This window comes from Rhinoderma darwinii, chromosome 5 (assembly GCF_050947455.1).
Source record: "Rhinoderma darwinii isolate aRhiDar2 chromosome 5, aRhiDar2.hap1, whole genome shotgun sequence".
In the NCBI taxonomy this organism is placed as follows: domain Eukaryota; kingdom Metazoa; phylum Chordata; class Amphibia; order Anura; family Rhinodermatidae; genus Rhinoderma; species Rhinoderma darwinii.
Window position 1 is genome coordinate 110,977,022 of NC_134691.1, and position 20,745 is coordinate 110,997,766.

At 43.5% G+C, this 20,745-nt stretch overlaps 1 protein-coding gene across 2 annotated transcripts in view; it reads right to left on the reverse strand.

Moving 5' to 3' along the window:
* Nucleotides 1–20,745, reverse strand: part of LAMA1 (laminin subunit alpha 1) — a 166,915-nt gene that overhangs the window by 108,663 nt on the left and 37,507 nt on the right. For both annotated transcript variants that reach the window (XM_075826407.1, XM_075826408.1), the window contains exon 3: nucleotides 19,314–19,426. In XM_075826407.1, coding sequence (XP_075682522.1) covers nucleotides 19,314–19,426 — 113 coding nt within the window. The remainder of the gene's footprint in view (nucleotides 1–19,313; nucleotides 19,427–20,745) is intronic.

Consider the following 20,745-nt stretch of genomic DNA (forward strand, 5'->3'; position numbering starts at 1 on the left):
ATTTAAGCGACCAGGTTTTACAGCCCTATTTAGTAAAACGCAAAACTAAAACCTGGTACAAAAAGGTGGCCATTTATTTGTTACAGGTGGCCATCCACAACTCATTTGTGCTCTATAAAAAAAACAGAGGCAGAGACACATACCTGGATTTCCAGGAGAAAATTATTGAAGGCCTCATTTTTGATGTTCAGGACACCCGAGAATGCCCCCAGTCTGAGGATGTCACGCGACTGACTGAAAGACACTTCGTCAGTCGGATTCCCCCAACAGCAACCAGAAGCAACCCCCAGAAAAAGTGCCGCGTCTGCAGAAAAGACGGGCACCGCAAAGATTCCCGATATTTCTGTCCCTCATGTCCCTCGCAACCAGGCCTGTGCATTGAGCCATGTTTTAAAAAATACCACACTGTTCTGAATTATTAGATTTTAGTTAATTTGTTGAAAATATATTTGCCCTACATTACGTTTTTATTTTTCCCCTGATTTTACTCCAAGGGTGAGGGAGGGAATGGGTGGGGGGTGGATGTCATGTTTGATGTTTTCTAAAGTTCATCTGCTGGAGAGCTCCATTTGCATTAACCTGAAATTTCTTATTTTAGAAAACCCCAAAAAATAAATTCCCATTATACCCCTAGATGAATATTTTGGGATCTCTGCTTCGAGAGCAGATATTTTGGAAGTGTTATAGAAACTCTGTTGAGTTTTGTAAAACCAGCTTTGAAAAAAAGCGATTTGTGAAATAATCTTCTTCTATCCTCCGCCCTCCTACATCTCTATGTGATAAATAAGGCCACATATTTGGTATCCCCATGCACGGGAGAAGTGGCAGAATGTGAACGGAGATTAATTTTGACCGTGGTCTATACCGTGTGTGAAAAATGCTGGTATAAACTGACGCATTTGCTAAAAAATTGCTAATTTTATTTTGATCCATCTTATTCAAGAAACTTTCAGAAGAAAACGGGACTGTCTAAAAATATGATAAACCCCTTGAAGGAAACCTTGTGGGGTCTACTTGTGTGAATGAAGTCATTTATGGGGTGTTTCTAATGTTTCAGCAGCATTAGGCCCCCCAGAAAACAGTATGCTGCTATAAAATCAAGTGCAGAATTCCTGGACCGAAAAGGCCAAAAAGCCTCCTTTTATGCCAAGCCCTGGCACATGCCCGTGAATAAAGCACACATATTTGGTATCCCCATGCACGGGAGAAGTGGAAGAATGTGAAATGCGATGAATTTTGTCCGTGGTCCATTTTGTGTGTGAAAAAGCTAGCATAAACTGGCGCAATTGTTAAAAAAAAAAGGTAATTTTATTTTGTTCCATCTTATTCAAGAAACTTTCAGAAGAAAACTGGACTGTCTAAAAATATGATAAACCCCTTGAAGGAAACCTTGTGGGGTCTACTTGTGTGAATTAAGTCATTTATGGGGTGATTCTAATGTTTCAGCAGCATTACACCCCCCAGAAAACAGTATGCTGCTATAAAATCAAATGCAAAATTCCTGGACCAAAAAGCCTCCTTTTATGCCAAGCCCTGGCACATGCCCGCACAGCGAATAAGGCACACATATTTGGTATCCCCATGCACGGGAGAAGTGGAAGAACGTGAAAGGAGATGAATTTTGGCCGTGGTCTATACCGTGTGTGAAAAATACTAGCCTAAACTGACGCATTTGCTAAAAAAGTGCTGATTTTATTTTGTTCCATCTTATTCAAGAAACTTTCAGAAGAAAACTGGACTTGCTAAAAATATGATAAACCCCTTGAAGGAAACCTTGTGGGGTCTACTTGTGCGAATGAAGTCATTTATGGGGTGATTCTAATGTTTCAGCAGCATTAGGCCCCCCAGAAAACAGTATGCGGCTCTAAAATCAAATGCAAAATTCCTAGACCGAAAAGGCCAAAAAGCCTCCTTTTATGCCAAGCCCTGGCACATGCCCCCCCATTGAATAAGGCACACATATTTGGTATCCCCATGCACGGGAGAAGTGGAAGAACGTGAAAGGAGATGAATTTTGGCCGTGGTCTATACCGTGTGTGAAAAATACTAGCCTAAACTGACGCATTTGCTAAAAAAGTGCTGATTTTATTTTGTTCCATCTTATTCAAGAAACTTTCAGAAGAAAACTGGACTTGCTAAAAATATGATAAACCCCTTGAAGGAAACCTTGTGGGGTCTACTTGTGTGAATGAAGTCATTTATGGGGTGATTCTAATGTTTCAGCAGCATTAGGCCCCCCAGAAAACAGTATGCGGCTCTAAAATCAAATGCAAAATTCCTGGACCGAAAAGGCCAAAAAGCCTCCTTTTATGCCAAGCCCTGGCACATGCCCGCACAGTGAATAAGGCACACATATTTGGTATCCCCATGCACGGGAGAAGTGGAAGAACGTGAAAGGAGATGAATTTTGTCCGTGGTCTATACCGTGTGTGAAAAATACTAGCCTAAACTGACGCATTTGCTAAAAAAGTGCTGATTTTATTTTGTTCCATCTTATTCAAGAAACTTTCAGAAGATAACTGGACTTGCTAAAAATATGATAAACCCCTTGAAGGAAACCTTGTGGGGTCTACTTGTGTGAATGAAGTCATTTATGGGGTGTTTCTAATGTTTCAGCAGCATTAGGCCCCCCAGAAAACAGTATGCGGCTCTAAAATCAAATGCAAAATTCCTGGACCGAAAATGCCAAAAAGCCTCCTTTTATGCCAAGCCCTGGCACATGCCCGCACAGCGAATAAGGCACACATATTTGGTATCCCCATGCACGGGAGAAGTGGAAGAACGTGAAAGGAGATGAATTTTGGCCGTGGTCTATACCGTGTGTGAAAAATACTAGCCTAAACTGACGCATTTGCTAAAAAAGTGCTGATTTTATTTTGTTCCATCTTATTCAAGAAACTTTCAGAAGATAACTGGACTTGCTAAAAATATGATAAACCCCTTGAAGGAAACCTTGTGGGGTCTACTTGTGTGAATGAAGTCATTTATGGGGTGTTTCTAATGTTTCAGCAGCATTAGGCCCCCCAGAAAACAGTATGCGGCTATAAAATCAAATGCAAAATTCCTGGACCGAAAAGGCCAAAAAGCCTCCTTTTATGCCAAGCCCTGGCACATGCCCGCACAGTGAATAAGGCTCACATATTTGGTATCCCCATGCACGGGAGAAGTGGAAGAATGTGAAAGGAGATTAATTTTGGCCGTGGTTCATACCGTGTGTGAAAAATGCTAGCATAAACCGACGCAATTGTTAAATTCTTGCATTTTTTTCCAATTTTGCCCACTTTAGTGAAAAAAAAAAAAATGATATATACTGACAAATGCCACTAAAACAAAGCCCTATCTGTCCTTTAAAAAGAGTGTAAAATTCAAAGATGAACTTTATTCACCTGCTGAGTTATAGTCATGTAAAGAAGCGCATAGCAAAATTGTGAAATTTGCTCTGGTCATTTAGCTGTAAAACAGCCTAGTCCTTAACCGGTTAAAGCTATCTACTGTCCCTGCTGTGACCAGCTCCTGCGGTAGGCTATTCCATAGATTCACAGTTCTCACAGTAAAGAAGGCTTGTCGCCTCTGCAGGTTGAACCTTTTTTTCTCCAGACGGAGGGAGTGCCCCCTTGTTTTTTGACTGGGTTTTACATGGAACAGGATTTCAACCATATTTTTTATATGTGCCATTAATATATTTCTATACATTAATCGTGACCCCCCTTAGTTGTCTTTTTTTCAAGGCTAAATAGGTTTAATTATTTTAATCTTTCCTCATAACTTAGATTCTCCATGCCCCTTATTAGCTTCGTTGCTCTTCTTTGTATTTTTTCTAACTCCAGGGCATCCTTTCTATGAATTGGAGCCCAGAACTGAACTGCATATTCTAGATGAGGCCTCACTAATGCTTTGTAAAGTGGTAATATTACATCCCTGTCCCGCGAGTCCATGCCTCTTTTAATACACGACAATATCTTGCTGGCCTTTGAAGCAGCTGATTGACATTACATGCTGTTATTTAGTTTATAATCTACAAGTACACCCAGATCCTTCTCAACAAGTGACTCCCCCAGTGTAGCTCCCCCTAGTACATATGATGCATGCAGGTTGTTGGTACCCAGATGCATAACTTTACATTTATCTACATTAAACTTAATTTGCCAACTGGATGCCCAAACACTTAGTTTGTTTAAATCCGCTTGCAATTCATGAACATCTTCCATAGACTGAACAATACTACATAGCTTGGTGTCATCTACAAAAATAGAAATAGTGCTATTAATCCCATCCTCTATATCATTAATAAATAAGTTGAATAATAGTGGTCCCAGCACTGAACCCTGGGGTACACCACTTATAACTGGGGACCATTCAGAGTAGGAATCATTGACCACAACTCTCTGGATACGGTTCTTGAGCCAAGTCTCAATCCAATTACAAACTATACTATCTAAACCTATAGTCCTTAATTTACCCATTAGACGTCTATGAGGGACAGTGACCAATGCCTTTGCAAAGTCCAAAAACACTATATCCACAGTGGCCCCTCTGTCTAGGCTTCCACTCACCTCTTCATAAAAACAAATCAGGTTAGTTTGACAACTTCTGTCCTTAGTAAAACCGTGCTGGCTGTCACTTATAATACTATGTTTTGTCACATAATCCTGTATATAGTCCCCCAATAGCCCCTCAAACATTTTCCCCACGATGGATGTTAAGCTTACTGGTCTATAATTTCCCGGGGAAGACCTAGAGCCCTTTTTGAAAATAGACACCACATTTGCCCTGCGCCAGTCTCTTGGCACTATACCAGTCACTAGAGAATCTCTGAATATTATGAAGAGGGGGACAGAAATAACTGAACTAAGCTCTTTAAGAACTCTATGTAACCCATCTAGTCCCGAGGGCCTTGTGTACATTTATTTAATTTAATTTAGCTTGGACCATATCTACATTCATCCAATTCAGTATATCAACTGATATATTAATAACACTTGCACCGGCAATATCAGCTGCTCTTTCTTCTGTTGTATATACAGAGCTAAAGAACCCATTTAGTAACTCTGCCTTTCTTGATCCCCTGTGACCAACTCCCCATTACCACTATCTAAGGGTCCTACATGTTCAGACCTTGGCTTTTTTTCATTTATATACTTGAAGAATTATTTGGGATTTGTTTTACTATCCTTGGGCACCTGCCTTTCATTTTGTATTTTTGCTAATTTTATTAAATTTTTACAGATTTTATTACACTCTTTATAATTTAAAAAGGCTACAGATGTACCCTCAGATTGTTATCAGTGTAGACAATGCTAAAGCTGATGCAGCTAACTGTAAATCCGTTCTCAAAGAGCATTAATACAGTACAAATAGTGTGCTATTATACCGGCTAATGTAACACATGGAGCATGATTTGTGCATACATATCCATAATTGACACTGTTTTAGCTGACAAAGCACTCAACTTCACACACCTGAGATCAATGAAAATTTTGGGCAAATGTATTGAACCTGTAACGGCCGCGGTCACGGACCACCGCCTCCCCTTACCTGCTGACGGCCGTGACCGCATACTTCTCCCTTCCTGCCGACATCTCCCTTCACGGAGACGCCAGCACATCTGGCCGCTCTGCCCAGCACTGACCACTAGGGTATGCGCACGCTCTTTCCTGGCCTTAAAGGGCCATCGCACGCACACATGGCCGGCCTTAGCTATGTTCGACCAGTGCGGTCGCACAGGGCGACAGCCGCCACACTGCAAGAGGGGCGCCAGCGGGTGTGTGTATCCCCGTGCCGTTGCAACTACCAGTGGGGATACACACACTAACTACAGGCGCCTTTCCACCCGGGCGCTTCTTCACTTAGTAGCCGTCGCTACCGCTGTAGCAGCCATAGCGGCTGCTAGCGGTGACACAGGGCATGAGGGCGGTGGCGCCACTAGCAGCTGCTGTGGCTGCTATAGCGGTAGCGACGGCACTATAGCAGAGCAGGGAGGTATCTCCCTGCTCTGCTGTCTACTAGCGCCACTGTAGCTCCCTGAAGGAGCGGAATCCCCGTGTGGCCGGGGATTCCGCTCCTGGAGCGCTGCTTGATGTCTCTGTCCATATATGGATAGTGACATCAGGGGAAACTCCTGAAGCGGAATCCCTGGTCACAACCTTGCAGACTCTACGACCGGGGATTCCACTCCAGGAGAAGCCAATGACGTCATGGACACAGACGACAGGAGCTTCTCCTGGAGTGGAATCGACGGTCATAGTGTCTGCAACGCAGTGACCGGGGATTCCGCTTCAGGAGTTTTCCCTGATGTCACTGTCCATATATGGACAGAGGCATCAAGCAGCGCTCCAGGAGCGGAATCCCAGGCCACACGGGGATTCCGCTCCTTCAGGGAGCTACAGTGGTGCTATCTTTACTGGAAGGGGGGGTTGCTATCTCCAGGGGGGCACTATAGCAGAGCAGAGAGGTATCTCCCTGCTCTGCTGTCTACTAGTGCCACTTTAGCTCCCTGAAGAAGCGGAATCCCCATGTGGCCGGGGATTCCGCTCCTGGAGCGCTGCTTGATGTTTCTGTCCATATATGGACAGTTACATCAGGGGAAACTCCTGTAGTCACAGCATTGCAGACTCTATGACCGGCGATTCCACTCCAGGAGAAGCCAATGACGTCATGGACACAGACGACAGGAGCATCTCCTGGAGTGGAATCGACGGTCATAGCATCAGCAATGCTGTGGACGGGGATTCCGCCTCAGGACTTTTCCCTGATGTCACTGTCCATATATGGACAGAGGCATCAAGCAGCGCTCCAGGAGCGGAATCCCCGGCCACACGGGGATTCCGCTCCTTCAGGGAGCTATAGTGGCGCTATCTTTACTGGAAGGGGGGGTTGCTATCTACAGGGGGCTGTGAGCTGTGTGGCACTACCTACAAAGGACAACTGTGCAGGAGCACACAAAATACCCAGCTTTCCCGGGTATCAAAAAAAAGTGTGGAAATAAACTAAGATATAACTTTTATTTAATCTAGCTAAAAGGATTAATCCTTTACTCAGACTAAATAAAAGTAAAATCTTAGTTTATTTCCACACATTTATTTGATAGCCGGGAAAGCTGGGTATTTTGTGTGCTCCTGCACAGTTGTCCTTTTTTGAATGTCTATTGCCCACCAGCTCTCAGGGTCATTTCGTAGTCCTTGCACTACCTACAAGGGGGCTGTGGGCAGTGTGGCACCACCTACCAGGGGGCTGTGTGGCACTACCAACCAGGGGGCTGTGTGGCACTACCAACCAGGGGGCTGTGTGGCACTACCCACCAGGGGGCTGTGGGCCCTTGTGGCTCTACCAAGCAGGGGGCTGTGGGCTGTGTGGCACTATCAACCTGGGGGCAGTGGGCTGTGTGGCACTACCAAACAGGGGGCTTTGGGGCACTACCAACCAGGGGGCTGTGGGACACTACCAACCAGGGGGCTGTGGGGCACTACCAACCAGGGGGCTGTGGGGCACTCCCTACCAGGGGGCTGTGGGCTGTGTGGCACTCCCTACCAGGGGTCTTAGCGACACTTCCTACCAGGGGGCTGTGCGACACTCCCTACAGGGGGCTGTGCGGCACACTCTACAGGGGGCAGTGTGGCGCTATCAACAAGGGGGCTGTCTGGCGCTACCTACAAGGGGCTGTGTGGCGCTACCCACAAGGGGCTGTGTGGCGCTACCCACAAGGGACTGTGTGGCGCTACCTACAGGGGGCTGTGTGGCGCTACCTACAAGGGGCTGTGTGGCGCTACTTACAGGGGGAATCTGTGAGTGGGGCGCTGATGGTCATTTTACTGTGAATGGTGGGCTGATGGTCTTCAAGTGGTTTCCACCTCTGACCTCCAATTGAAATTAAAGAGGCTCTGTCACCACATTATATGTGCCCTATCTCCTAAATAAGGAGATCGGCGCTGTAATGTAGGTGACAGTAATGCTTTTTATTTTAAAAAACGATCTTTTTTCATAACGTTAGGAGCGATTTTGGTTTATGCTAATGAGCTTTCTTAATGCCCAAGTGAGCGTACTTTTACTTTCGACCAAGTGGGCGTTGTACAGAGGAGTGCATGACGCTGACCAATCGGCATCATGCACTCCTCTCCATTCATTTACACTGCACTAGCGATATAGTTATATCACTATGTGCAGCTACATACACAAGCCCTAACATTACTACAGTGTCCTGATAATGAATACACATGACCATCCAGCCTGGACGTCATGTGTATTCACAATTCTGACACTTCTGACTCTTTTTTTGTGAGATTCCGGCAAGTGAAACCAAATCTCGCGAGATCACAGAGGTAAACGAGATTTCGTATCCGTTGCTGGAATCTCACAGGTGAGTACAATTTTTGTTTTTGTTTGGGGGCACTGTCTACAAGGGGGAGGTGCGGGGACTGTATGGCACTGTCTACAAGGGGGAGGTGGGAGACTGTATGGCAATGTCTACAAGGGGGAGGTGGGGGCTGTATGGCACGATTTACAAAAAGGAGGTGGGGAATTATGGCACTGTCTACAGGGAGGCTGTATGGCAAAATCTACAGGGGGGCACTATACTGTGTGGGGGCCACTAAGCGGACATTATACTGTGTAGGGGTACTACAGATGGCATAATACTGTGGGCACAATTAGAGGACAAAATACTGTGTCCTTGAAGGGGTTGTAATATATTATATTATTAAATATTATTATTATTATTATACTGTATGGGGGCACTAAAGGGGCATTATAATTTTTTTTATGGGGCATTTTTTTTTAATGATGGGGTGGGGCGCCGAAAGATCATTTCGCACAGGGCGCCATCTATCCTAGGGCCGGCCCTGCGCGCACATGTAAATAATTCATTAATTATCCCCAGATCACATGGACTATAAAAAGGGCCCTGCCCTTTCACTCCTTGCCTTAGCATTGTTGTGTATTCCCATGTTATTCTTAGCAAATGGTCCCTTAGTCGTATTCTGTTCCCAGTGTTCCTGTGCCCTTCTACCTGTATCCTGTATCCCGTGCTGTGTTTGTTTCTGTGCCCTTTCTAATGTTGGAGTCGTGTTGTGCCATCTGTCACGCCTGCTGTCATACACCACATCTGGTGTCATCTGCCACGTCTGATATCATCTGACACGTGTAGCGTCCTCTACCTTCAAGTTCCATCTGTGCCTAAGCCTCTACTACTGTCTGGACTATTACAGGTAGTCTTGTGCTAGGACTTTGCATAAACTTTATAGACTGTTGTTTGGCCAGCTGCTACTCCGCTGCGACGGTGTGGCCTAGTGGGTCCACATACCCACGGATCGTGACAGAAAATGTATCTTTGTTTCAGTCATTGTTTTTATTGTTGGACTATGTTGGTGTATATTGCTCAAAATGCATACAACACATAGTGTATAGCACATGCAATGAATCTTTCTTTTATTGTCAGGCTATATACACGAAAGTATGACATAAATATCCTATAAATGTTGTAAATACATAAATAATACAAAAACCCTACTGTACTTTACAGCATAAGTAAGATAGCTAGTACACATGGCACCATAAAATCAGGCTTAGCAGTAACATAGAAGACTGAAGAAGAAGCTCCTTGGACTAGATGCTAGAACTATGGTCAGCAACGTTCCATGAGTAATATTAATTTAAGAATAGGCTTTTTAAGTTTACTATTGTTCTCTTGTTAAATGCAATGTGTTTTGTCGCTCAGTAAGAACGTCTATTCATCCCGACTGTCCAGGACTAGAACATCTCAATTGAGAATGCAGAGTGAAGAGAATAAAAGCCCAGAAAGTAACCGTGGACACCGAACAACAGTCATGTGACTGAGGAGATGCGAGTCTGAAGGAATGTCTGTGAAAGCACATAATGGGAGACTGGGCCGTCTGTAGTAAAAATGTCTCCTTTCAATCTAATGGATGAGCCATGTGCTTGCTAATTTTCTCAGAACAAAGCTCTGAAATCCTTTGCGTTTCAACCTCTTAGGCCTGTGTCATAAGCATTTTGAAATAAGTCATGCTTGAACTGAGAAGTATAAGCATTCTTTATACTGAAAACATAAAACACTTAAGTTGCTTACGTCCACAGTAAACGAAATCCTGTGAAATGTGTCCTACAGTGAAAGTGTAAGGAATCGCTACAATGTTTGGCACGCTAAATTAATCGCCCGTGCAGATTTCAATATGTATATGCTGTTATCAAATTCACTTTTTGACATTTCCTGGTTAATAATTTCAAAGTAAAAGGTTTTGAAGTGAAGAATAAATCCAGAGCAAAGTAAACTCTTTAAAAAACTTTGAAACTTGTAAATAGTAAGGGTATGTTCACACATAGTGACCAAAAATGGCTGAAAAAAGTGAGCTGTTTTCAGGCGAAAACAGCTCCTGATTTTCAGAAGTTTTTGTAGCAATTCGCGTTTTTCGCAGCATTTTTTATGGCCGTTTTTGGAGCTGTTTTACAATGGAGTCAATGAAAAACGCCTCCAAAAACGTCCCAAGACGCGTAAAATAAAGGCTCGTGGGAACAGAACATCGTAATTCCCATTGAAAGCAATGGGCAGATGTTTGTAGGCGTGTTAGGGGCGTTTTTTCAGATGTAATTCAAAGCGTAAAATGCCCGAATTACGCCTGAAAACACTGCATGTGAACATACCCTAACAATTAAAAAAAAACAAAAAACGATATAATAAAACAAAAGTATACTAGAACTGTTAATAAAACTAAGGAATAAGAAAGAAGCCATAAGGAGACTTACACCATCCCCCCTGTAGATAGCACCATCCCCGCTGCAGATAGCACCACCCCCTGCAGATAGCACCACCCCCTGTTGATTGCACCATCACTCCCTGTAGATAGTGCCACCCCCTGTAAATAGCGCCACCACCTGCAGATAGCGCCACCCCCCTGAACATAGCGCCACTTCCCCTGTAGAGAGTGCCACTCTTCCACCACTGTAGCTCCCTGTAGGAGTGGCATCACTCTGGCAGGGGATTCAGGTCCTAGAGGGAGCCCCTGATATCTCTGTCCATATATGGACAATGACTTCAGGGGCTAACTCTAAAAGCGTAATCCCCTGCCTGAGCATCGGCAGCGCTGTGGCCGGGGATTCCGCACCAGGAGTAGCCCCTGAACGTCACTCTCCATATATGGATAGTGATGCCAGTAGCTTCTCCGGTAGCGGAATCCCCAGTCAGAGTGTCAGCCGGGGATTCCGCTCCTAGAGAGAGCCCCTGAAATCACTGTCCATATATGGATAGTGACCCCAGGGGCTTCTCCAGTACCAAAATCCCCAGTCAGAGTGTCGGTCCGGGATTCCGCTCCTAGAGAGAGCCCTGACGTCACTGTCCATATGAGGAATCCCCAGTCAGAGTGTCGGCCAGGGATTCTGTTTCTAAAAGCGGAATCCCCGGCACAGAGCGATCTGACACCAGCGATTCCGCTCCTAGTGGGAGTTTAGGTGGCGCTATCTACAGGGAGATGTGGGGTTCAATGCTATCTACAGCGGGGGGGGGCACTATTTACAGTGGGGATGAAGAGACGTCGGGGGCTCCCTCTAGGGTGGGAAACCTCAGCCAGAGCGCTGGCTGGGGATTCCGCTCCTAGAGGAAGCTTAGGTGGCGCTATCTACATGGGGTTTTGCGGGTGTTGTGTGTGGCGCTACCTACAGTGGGGGGTGTATTCCGGGGCTCTTAAAGCCCTGGCAGACATGCGAATGCAGCATTGCTCAGACTGAAAAAGCACTGCACTCATTAAACCCCGTTCCAGGCTGCCAACATTTATATAAGTGACAACTGCACGGGGCATCGGCAGTTGGAATGTATATAGCTGTATGGCAGTCATGAAGGGGTTAATAATGGCTTAAAGATAGATAGCCTAAATCAAGAGGTGCTATCCATGGCCATATTCTAAGTAGGCGACTCGATTTGGCGAGCATGTCGAATCAATGTTCTTTTTGGTGAAAACATTTAATAAATGCAGTGAAATAAAAAATGTGCTAATTACTGGCCAGAATCCAGGTGCAAAAACATTTATAAATCTGGCCTAGTGTATTAATTTTACCTAGGGAGTATTTTTAATGATCACCGGTATTTGTTATCAAAGTGAGCATAACTGTTCACACGGGTCGCATATACTGTAGTCACTGCAGAATCCATGGCAGAAATCCGAGGTTTATCTCTTTTCTGCTGCAGATTTGCAGTTTGATGTGTGGTGGATGCACACCCCAATATGCTCTATTCAATCTAGAAATGTGCTGGCTTTTCTGTGTGGAATCCACGTCAATAAGTGACATGTCACCTATTCATTTAGAATCTAAATCCACGTGAAAAAATTTCTGCCATGTCTGTACACAAATGTGAATTTCAAAGGTAGGTCGATCTCATGCAGATATCGGTGAGAACCTGAGTGGTAATCCACGTGAAATCCTGAACATGTAAATGGGGCCTTGTAGGCTTTATTTTGAGACACCACAGCTTATCAGAATATTAGCTAAGCAGACTAGTTCAGTTGCATTAGAGGTAAAAATATTGTCAGTTTCTCCATGTTGCTATAATTGCAGTATCATAACCATCATGATGAGATCTCGTAGTAGTGATTTATGGATGCCTGATCCTGGAAAATGGAACTCAACTACAGCATGTTAAAAATTATGGACACAGATGCATCAAGGAATACTCAATTTGTAGCTTCATTTGCAACATACTAAAAATAAATATCAAAGTAGTAATTTTAAATACCAGAAAGAAAATGCCTTAAATACCATAAAATTCCTATTGAAACTAATACTAGTGGTACTACTTAAAGAAACTGTAAATTTAACTAAATGAAAAATTTTCTGAATCTCTCAATGTTTTATAATAACCTGCCTGTCAGAGAAGCCTCCATCCAGCAAATCATTTCAGAAAATGATTCAACTAAGGACATACATAATCTGCAGACCCTGTGTTGAGGATTCCTCTCTGCACTTGTGCATACGTAGTTACTGTAGCAGTCCACTTTCCAAGGTTAAGTCATTTAACTGCAGGTCAAAGGCACTATTTGGCTTAGTTAAATTGGCCCTTTGGGATTTAAATGTAAATTTGTAAAGGTCAGTGAAATATTAACCAACCTTAAAATTAGAAGCAGTAATTGATCCCCATGTGGATAAATAATTCACTCCACTATTACTGCACTTGACAAATAATTAAAAGCATAGTTAACAATTAACGTCTAGGAGAAAAGCATGTTGGTAAAACTGCAGCATAAAATATTTATAAGAAATAGTGCATGGGAATTTGTAGAAGCGTTAAAGAGGAACTGTCTTGCAGTATCTAATTAATAAGGATCTCTGCAAGGAGAATCCGTACCTTCCAAGAGGTGTTTAAAGGCATCTGACTCAACAACCGGAACCCTACTTTATACTGATGAGGAGCAACAATGCCAAAACAGTGCTGCCTACAAGATCCTCGCCAGAGAATTAGCCAACAGACTGAAGGTTGTCATCGGACGGATCATCGGATTGGACCAAACCTGCGGCATTCCTGGCCGTAGGGTGGCCGACAGTCTTGCCCTTGTGAGAGACACGGTGCATTACATGCAAAGCCGCCGTACACACGCGGCCCTAGTCAGTCTTGATCAGGAGAAGGCGTTTGCCGGGTCTCTCACGAATTTATGTGTAAGGCTCTGCGTAGGCTGCGGCTTGGCAGGATGTTTTGTTTGTATGTTAACCTGATGTATTCGGACATTTACAGCACGGTGCTGGTGAACGGCTGGAAGACTGACCCCTTTCCCATTCTGTCAGGGGTTAGACAAGGCTGTCTTCTTTCACCTCTCCTTTTTGTTTGTGTTATAGAACTCTTCGCAGAGGCTATCCAGCAGAATGGAGAGATCAGAGGGATCACCACACCAGGTCCAGGACACTTCGAGGTCAAATGCTCGCTGTACATGGATGATGTGACCGTCTTCTGCGCTGACCAGAGTTCAGTGACTGCACTCGTCCAGACCTGCGAGGAGTTCGGACGCGCTTCAGGGGCAAAAGTCAACTGCGGGAAGTCAGAAGCTATGCTCTTCTTTCTTCCAAAGAATCGGACTGTGGAGCCTCAGACAACTCACTATTGAGGGCAAAGCAATGGTCCTGCGTAACGAAGTCTTGCCTGTGCTACAATACACTGCGCAGGCATGGCCCCCTCTTGCCACTGTCTCGAGGGCCATTACCAGGACTGTGTTTCGCTTCATCTGGGGTTCGAAAATGGACAGAGTAAAGCGGACTGTTATGTACAAGGAGCCCCGCAAAGGTGGGAAGGGTATACCCGACATCCCCACTCTGCTGCGGATCGCTGTTGTATGTGACTGTGTTCATAGGACTCTAAGGACAGCAAACAGCTCTGCGGGCAAGGCCATGTCCCGCTACTTCCTCCTTCCCCTCTGGCGAGGTTTTGGCTGGGACAAGTGGGACAGCTCCTTCCCTTACAACTGGCACGCTCCCTGGTTCTATGGAGATGTTGTCCGGTTTGTGAGGGAGCATCAACTGGAGGGTCTTAAGCCCGACTTGTGGAAACCTAAGACGATCCACAAGCACATCAGAGCAAAGGACTTGCCGGAGTCTGTTCCAGGGCTTCATGCCGGCATGTTGGAGACTGTTTGGTCTAACGTGTCATCTGGCAGGTTGACCAACGGGCACAAGGACATTTCATGGATGGCCATCCAGGGAGGACTGCCTCTTAGGTCATTCATGCATGCCCGCAACCTGTGCAGGACCCGGTACTGCCCCAGGTGCCCCTTCACGGAGGAAACATCTTTGCACACTTTCTGGCAGTGCCCCTTTGCACAGGCTCTGTTGAAAGCCTTTTAACACGAACTCAAGGACTCAGTTCCCAGGAACAGACTGTCGTACTGCTCGGTACTTTATGGACTATTTCCTGGGAGTAACACGGATGGAGCAATCCAGGAGGCCTGGCGCCTTATGAACTGCTTTAAGGTCGCTATATGGTTTGCCAGGAATCGTCTAATTTTGCAGAGAGAGAGTGTGTCCGTCTAGGACTGCCGCAGGCTGATCCACAGCCTGCTCAGAGGCTATTCCACCTGGGACAGCCTGGATGTCAGGACTGATACTCCCCTTCCCCCCGCTCTCCCTTCTTGTGTGTTGTCTTTCAATAAAGCTTCGGGCCTGTGATTCCCCCCCTATCCGCTCCTACCCATTCCCCCACCACATCACTTGTATGTAATGCTTTGTTGTTTGGCTTTAGTGAATGCAAGAATGTTAGTGTAGCATGTGGTGTGATGTATAGCATAGGTTAGCCTGTACTGTGTATTATACTGTCATGTTATATTTGGCGACTGTTATTATTTATTTACTGCTTCATGGCTTGCGCTGCGTCGCAGTAATGTTTGTATGATGACGATTGATTGTCAATAAAGCTTTTTCAATCAAAAACAGTGCTGTCTACGGATGGGTGTCTCTGGTTTGACTATTAATCCAAGTTATGTTTCAAGGATCTATGAAGAGTCGGATACTGATTTACTGGGTAGTAACCTATAGGTGGCACTATAGAGACAGTTTTCTTAATTCTAGTAGCTATTGTGCATAATTTTCTTAGTGGGCATTGCCCTTAAGACCTTATTACTTCTGTATCTCCTCAAAGAGATTCAGTATCTTCCAAGAGCTGTACTGAAATTGTGACAACAAGGATCACTGGGATATTTGGAAGTCTGCAAAATTTTAATTGCCATTCCAGGCCACAACGTGCTGTAACTCCGAATCAGTTAGGCTACATTCACACGGCAGGGAAAAATGGCTGTGTGACAGCTGTTTTTTTAACGGCCATCACATGGCTGTTTTCAGCACACTGTAGTTCTATGGAAGTATTCACATGGTCTTTTTTTTAGCGGCCCATGAATTCTGGCAATCAAAAGATAGGACTTCCTATTTTTGTCTGTTTTCATGTATATGGGCAGTGACATCAGGGGCTCACCCTGGAGCAAAATCACCGGCTAGTACTCTGCTGACGCTCTGGCCGGGATTCCGCTTCTGGAGGCAGAACCTAAGAGGCAGTGCTCCCTGGAGTCCCTGGCGTCACTATCGCTCTGGCTGGAGATTCCGCTCCTAGACGGAGCCCCAATTGCACTACCTTCAGGGTGGAGTGTGTGTGGCTCTATCTATAGGGGGAATGTGGCACTATCTATCAGGTGTGTGTGGCGCTATCTACAGGGGTGTGTGTGTGGCGCTATCTACAGGGTGTGTGGCCCTGCCTATTGGGGTTGTGTGGCCTATCTTCGAGTGGATGGCACTATCTTCATAGCCACTGCGTATCTAGAGGGGACAGTCTGGTGCTATCTATATGGGCACTGTGGCACTATGGCACTTTATAGTTGGGCACTGTGGCACTATCTACAGTGGGTACTGTGGCACTATCTACAGGGGCATTGCGGCAGTATCTATATGGGCACTGTGGTGTTTTCAGGGGGTTGGGACAAAAAATTCTGACAAATAAAATCTGTTCGTTTTTTAATGGCCATGAAAAATGGATGGCAAACGCATGACAGTTGATCAGTTTTCGTGTGAATATAGCCTAAAGCAATGTATTTGTAGTTATTCAAATTTTTATGAATATTTATTCTATATATAAACTGTAAAATGGTGTTAGAATATGGATATATGTTTTAAGGCTAATGCATGTTCATAGAGACTAGAATGTGGACAAAAAAAATCTATGTATACTAAGCGTTCAAACTACAGATTCTGTTCTATTGTTTCTCAACCATTGTGGGAGTTGTGTACCAAATACAGCGTTTGAATAATTATTCTTGGGGCTTATGCACACAGCTGAATTATGGCTCCGTTTTGTAAAGAGCCACTGTACCTCTGTATGCCTTAGATTTCATATGGAGGTATACAATATTTTTCAGTCAGATTCCGCATGAATTCAACCGAAAAAAATTGTGGCATTCTCCATAGAATGGCATCCGTATGTAGTGAGGTATGTCTCTGTACATACAACAACCTTCAGAGCCTGTGCGGTAGCACACAGAGACTGTGCTGCTCCGTAATAGGAAGCCATATGGCCTCCATGCACTGCTGTACAGGCCCTGTGCGCTTGGTTCAGTTGTGTGCATGAGCCCTTGGAGAAAACTTTTTATTAAGCTTTATACAATTTTTATTTTTGCATTTACATATCAATTATAGTGTTAGGTGTTAAAAGCATGATAATAAATGCTGGATACTAAAACTAGCACTGATGTACAATAAAATAATCCAAAAGTTAATTACAGTTTTCATGTCTACTGTTGGTTAATCCTTACTCCTTATGCCAATAAAAATAACCCAACAATAATTGAACCTGGTTTTTAATGATTTTAATCTAATTTCCCTTATTTAGAGGACTAGCAGCTGGAAGAGAAGTTATAGTATGCCTTAGATATGTTGAAGTCTTTAGAAGGTGCATCACTAGTCTGTTATTATAGGAGATCAAAGCTTCTTGTGGACATTCAATAGCTACTTATCTTTAAAATGTCCAGAAGGTATGTTCTCCCTTCACAAAATTCATTCATGTCATAGCTTCACCCCAAAAAACCATCGAGAGGCTATACTATTGCCCACCAACAAATTGCTGATTCTGTATATTGACTAAAATACTTTCTTATTCCTTCAAAGTTTAATTGCCAAATTTTAATTGCAAAAGAGAATAATTTTATTGCATGTTCCTTTATTAATGACTATTTAGTAATCATATTACAATATCTTTGAGCAAAGTTAATTTCATGGGATAAAAAAGTTGGTCTTCCATTTTTTACCCTTTTCTGTTTTCCATCAAAGTCCAATACATAAAAAAAAAGAGACACATGGCAAATGTTGATGAATTCCCTGAAGCTTGGCCATGCCTCTTCCTGGCAGAAAGCCACCCAGACTCCATGCATATCTGACCAGCCTGTGCTCACCAGAGTATTTGAGGACACTCACACAGTGTTTGCAGTGCGTATAATGACTTATTTAGCACAGTCATTTTTTTTATGAGGAGATTGACAAAGTAAAATGTGCGAGAATTCTGATACAAGTAGCGACAACAACATTCATGCATGACTTGCACAAAATTTATTTTGTGTTTTAGAAATTTTTTACACCTTACTCGACACGACAGTTTTGAAAACTGTTGAGAAAAAGGGGCATGGCTAAGAGGATTTAGCGCCAGATTCATTAATGACTGCAGCCATTCTTTCGGGAATATTGGTGTAAAGTACGCAAGCCAAAAGGTGACATAAGTAAAACAGAAAAGTGTCGAACATGTCTAGTAAGATGTACCAAATTTATCATACAGCGTGCGCCACTGTGATTAATTTACCGCAGTTTCTCCTTGTCTGGTTTTGTTTTATTTTGTCTAACCTAAACTATTATTTCTACAATAAACCTTTATGACTTATCCACAGGATATGGCATAAATGTCTGACTAGTGCAGATCCCACCTCTGGAACCCACACCTACGTAGTATATACATCATGAATCCTGTACAAAACTGAACCCATGACACTAGTATGAACAAAGTCATGGCTGTTTAACCAGCATCTGCAGAAAATCACTAAAACTTCTCTGGTAATTAAAGTACAAAATAATAATGTTACATTATTAATCATCGTTCATTGTTAAAAAAAAAAACATCAACAAAAAACCAGTAACTCGCATGGGCCAATCTTTAAGTAAATGTCCAACTTTTAATAGCATATAGTCTTTAGGTCCAAAATTCTGTGCCAATTAATTTCGTATTATATTGTGATATAAACACAACATTGTGGCTACCTGCAGCCACAACCAGAGGGTGCTTAGGACATTTTTATTATATCATTGTATATTAGCTCCCTCTGCTGGTGGCTGTAGGGACCCAGAATGTTATGTTTTAAATCTATATAGAAAAGATTTAGAGATCTGTATCAAAATGGAGCTCCAGCAGCTACTTAGATATATTAAGAAATTTGAAACTTATTTATAATAAAACACAAAACACTAAACACATAAATTATTGTTGCATACAGAGTTTGAAAGTAATTAGCAATTTCCTAATATAGTGTATTATATAAAGTGACTTGATAATCAACACCCTGAGGGTTTTCTGGACATAAAATATAGATGTTTAAATATACAGTAGAATGTGTTCCTCTGAGATAGTAATTGTATATTTGAAGAGATTAGGAGAAGATGGAGCTGTCATTATTAGTCCAAAAGGCATAAACATCAATTTATCACTGTCCTGTTCTTATGTTCTGACAAATTGTATTGCTTTTCCAATAGCCTATAAAATGTCCCTGATACTTAGGCAAGTCATATAAGCCAAGAATCATTGCTATAATTACTTGTTTTAAATCCAGTGTTATGGTGACCCAGTGGTATTCTCTCCCATTCTGAATACTAGGACTCTGCCACCAGTCATTTGTGCCATCAATTGCGTTGGTAATTGGATGCCGCTCTGCAAAGAAAAAATAGTCAAAGATCATGATGGAACAAACAACAAATGCAAAGTGTTTTGAAGTCAAAATAAAATGGGGAAACAATCAGACCTTTGAGCCTTATAATTCATTGAACAATCCTAAATAACTAACTTCTCAGGAGACAATTTTTAGTTCTTTTTATTACCCTTTGTACACAAAGTATTAAAGGGAAGTTTGTGTGCAGTCTGGACAACCCCTGTTCGTCTGTTATGTCCCGATTGTGGGTGAAGTCCGACTGCCAGGGGAAGCTGGGGGAAGTGGCTGGCTAGTGTTCATCTCTCCTGCAGGCATGAGGTTGGCGAAATGAAGCATTACACAGAGTCCATGTAATGTAAGATCCTCAAAAGGGAGAACTGCTCTTTGCAGCGGCCTTTCAACTGGCTAATAAGCGTGCCAAGAAGGGAATTCCGCCCAAATACATCCATATGCCAAAACAGGGCATATATAAAGGTGTTGTCTAATGCAGATAAGCCCTTTAGGGTAACAACAATAAACACAAGATATATGACTTAGACTTCGTTCACATCTGCGCTAGGACTCCGTTGCGACGTTCCGGAGATTTCCATCAGAGCGGAGACCTGACAGACACAAATGTTAACCATAGGTTTCCATTTCCATCACCATTGATTTAAATGGTGACGGATTTGGTGCCAATGGTTTCCGTTTTTCTCCGCTGTGCAAGGGTTCCGTCATCTTGACGGAATCAATAGCGTAGTCGACTACGGTATTGATTCCGTCAAAACGATGGAAACCATTGGCACCAGATCGGTCACCATTGAAATCAATGGTGATGTAAACAGAGACCTATGGTTTCCGTTTGTGTCTGTCAGGGCTTCGTGCCGACGGAAAGCTCAGATGAAACGTCGGAACAGAGCCCTAGCGCAGATGTGAACAAAGCCTTACACAAAACAATGAAATAACAGGGGATGAGGATTAGGGTAAGGGCAGGTTCTTATCAACCACTGAGCCTGGGGGTAAGAGAAAGCAAGCAGTGGTATAATGTATGATTCCCTTGAAAAGTAACCTAATTGTAACCGAATTGTGATATTAGTGAGATCAAGAATGCCATTTAACCTCCTATGATCAGCTGTTATCGCAAAGGAAACCTCCGTCTGATCACTCTTGTGGCATTACATGCCGGCCATTCAAATTAATGGTTGGCAATGTAATGAATGGATGGGCCATGTCCGCCAGAGTGGGAGTCTCTCTTGCAGAGTGACACTCCGCTCCGGGTCATAGAGGAGGTCCAGCGTCTTTACGAGACAACCCCTTTAATCAAAGATCAGGCTTTACAGAC